This window comes from Mirounga leonina, unplaced genomic scaffold (genome assembly GCF_011800145.1).
Source record: "Mirounga leonina isolate KUSES-001 unplaced genomic scaffold, KU_Mleo_1.0 Mir_129, whole genome shotgun sequence".
In the NCBI taxonomy this organism is placed as follows: Eukaryota; Metazoa; Chordata; class Mammalia; order Carnivora; family Phocidae; genus Mirounga; species Mirounga leonina.
In genome coordinates, this window is record NW_023270323.1 from 42,949,546 (window position 1) to 42,951,910 (window position 2,365).

Here is a 2,365-nt window from a genome sequence, read left to right on the forward strand (position 1 = left end):
AGTACAGCTGTCCATCACCTGAAAGATCATCTCTCAAGGGACAAGTTTTGATTGGAAAGAAATTTGAACTTTATTCAGGAAGCTGGGAACCTGAGGAGAAGGTGGACTCTTGTCTAAAAGCAAACTGAGGTTTCTCCTTGACCCAAGGGTTTTTAAAGAGGTTTAGGATGGTTGATCAGCAAAGGGAATGCAGTGACCTTCAACATTTCTTTTTTTTTTTTAATTTTATTTTATTATGTTATGTTAATCACCATACATTACATCATTAGTTTTTGATGTAGTGTTCCATGATTCATTGTTTGCATATAACACCCAGTGCTCCATGCAATATGTGCCCTCCTTAATACCCATCACCAGGCTAACCCATCCCCCCACCCCCCTCCCCTCTAGAACGCTCAGTTTGTTTCTCAGAGTCCATAGTCTCTCATGGTTCGTCTCCCCCTCCGATCCCCCCCTTCATTTTTCCCTTCCTACTATCTTCTTCTTTTTTTTTTTTAACATATAATGTATTATTTGTTTCAGAGGTACAGGTCTGTGATTCAACAATCTTACACAGTTCACAGCGCTCACCATAGCACATACCCTCCCCAATGTCTGTCATTCATGCAGACTCAATGATGCCAACTACAGAAGTTATCTCAGTGAGAGGGGGTTGTGCAGGAGGGTCTGGTTCTTGTTCCGTGATGTGCTGGAGTGCTCTCTTCTCTCTGGAGGGGAAGGCAAGGTCTACAGATGCACAAAGGGAAGTCAGTAAAGTCATCCGTGTAACTAAAAAAGAAAAACATTTTGCTAAAGAACTACCAGACTAAGGGGCGCCTGGGTGGCTCAGTTGATTAGGCGACTGCCTTCAGCTCAGGTCATGATCCTGGAGTCCCGCGATCGAGTCCCGCATCGGGCTCCCTGCTCGGCAGGGAGCCTGCTTCTCCCTCTGACCCTCCCCCCTCTCCTGCTCTCTCTCTCTCTCTCTCAAATAAATAAATAAATAAATAAATAAATAAATAAATAAACAAATAAATAAATAAATAAAAGAACTACCAGACTAATCAGAAAGCCGAGGTGGTAGTTCTAACAGACTTTCTGGCTTCTGTGGCCTGGGAAAGTTCTAGTCCTTCACTCCTCAAGGCCAGTGGTCTACATATCTCAAAGAAAGTAAATTAGTTCTGTTACAGATCAAGGACCTTAGGTTAGCAAGTAAGGAGTGTACTAACTTGAAGCAAGGGAACCCTTAAGACCCGCTGGAGTGCTGTTCCACACACAGCACACGTTGGAGCTGGGCATTATTGTCTCAGTTTGCCCTTGAAGAGACTAAGGCAAAGAGAGGTTAAGTAACTGCCTGAGTACATACAGCTAATCAGTAGCAGAGCTGAGACTCAAACCAGGCATCATGGTATTAAAGCTATAGGACTGGTCATACTCTAAGGAGTGGTGTGAGTGAAGCATTCAGAGGGAGGAACTAAACGTAGATCAGATGTCATTGCTTATCTTTTGTTTTTCCAGGTCTCTTTGCAAGGAAATTGACAGCTTCAATCAACGGCAGTTCTGTGACACCTTCATCATGTTTCTCTTGACCAAAAATGCACTAAATAGGTTCAAGATTCAAAGCATTCAACAAATTAGGTCAAGACAGAGCCACGAAAATCGTTCACAAGATTTCCATGACAAATACGGTAACACTGTACTAGCCAGTGGGACCGCTTTCTGTGTTGTTGCATGGATGTTTATAGCCACACAGATTGGAATAGAATGGAACCTGTCTCCTGTTGGCAGAGTCGCTCCAAGAGAGTGGAATGATGAGTAGCCATCGAAGTTACTGTAACACAAAATTGTTTCAAAATCAGCTTGTCATTTAAGCACTCTGCTGCTCATTAAAATATAGCATAGTTGAAGAAATAAAATACATTTGAAACCTTTAAAAAGTTGTTTGGTTAAGCGACTGCCTTCGGCTCAAGTCATGATCCCAGGGTCCTGGGATCGAGTCCCGCATCAGGCTCCCTGCTCGGCGGGGAGCCTGCTTCTCCCTCTGACCCTCTCCCCTCTCATGCTGTTTCTCTCTCTCTCTCTCTCTAATAAATAAATAAATAAATAAAGTATTTTAAAAAAAAAGTTGTTGAAAATACTCATTATAGTGCCTAAAAGCAAGACAGTAGCAATGGCTACAGGTTATAGCAGATTATGAATAATAAATATTTGAAAGTAGAGTTAATCATGTATTTTCTGTCTTAATGATTTACACTAGGTATCCCTTAGTGGGTATACACACATATGTACTTTACAAATTAGTTGAATTGTTTGGCAAATTCTGTTGAATCTTTCCTTAAAACATATTCATGATAAAAAGAAACATATGCATAATCTGACTATTTTT

At 41.3% G+C, this 2,365-nt stretch overlaps 1 protein-coding gene across 1 annotated transcript; it reads left to right on the plus strand.

Moving 5' to 3' along the window:
- The first annotated feature begins 1,464 nt into the window (after positions 1-1,464).
- Positions 1,465-1,798, plus strand: LOC118010248 (cytochrome c oxidase subunit 7B, mitochondrial). Its single transcript, XM_035004416.1, has one exon. The coding sequence runs from the start codon at positions 1,469-1,471 to the stop codon at positions 1,796-1,798; it is 330 nt and encodes a 109-aa protein (XP_034860307.1). The 5' UTR covers positions 1,465-1,468.
- Positions 1,799-2,365: the final 567 nt, after the last annotated feature.

Excerpts from the sequence above, each read along its gene's own strand:
- LOC118010248 (XM_035004416.1), top strand. The coding sequence starts at position 1,469 with ATGTCATTGCTTATCTTTTGTTTTTCCAGGTCTCTTTGCAAGGAAATT.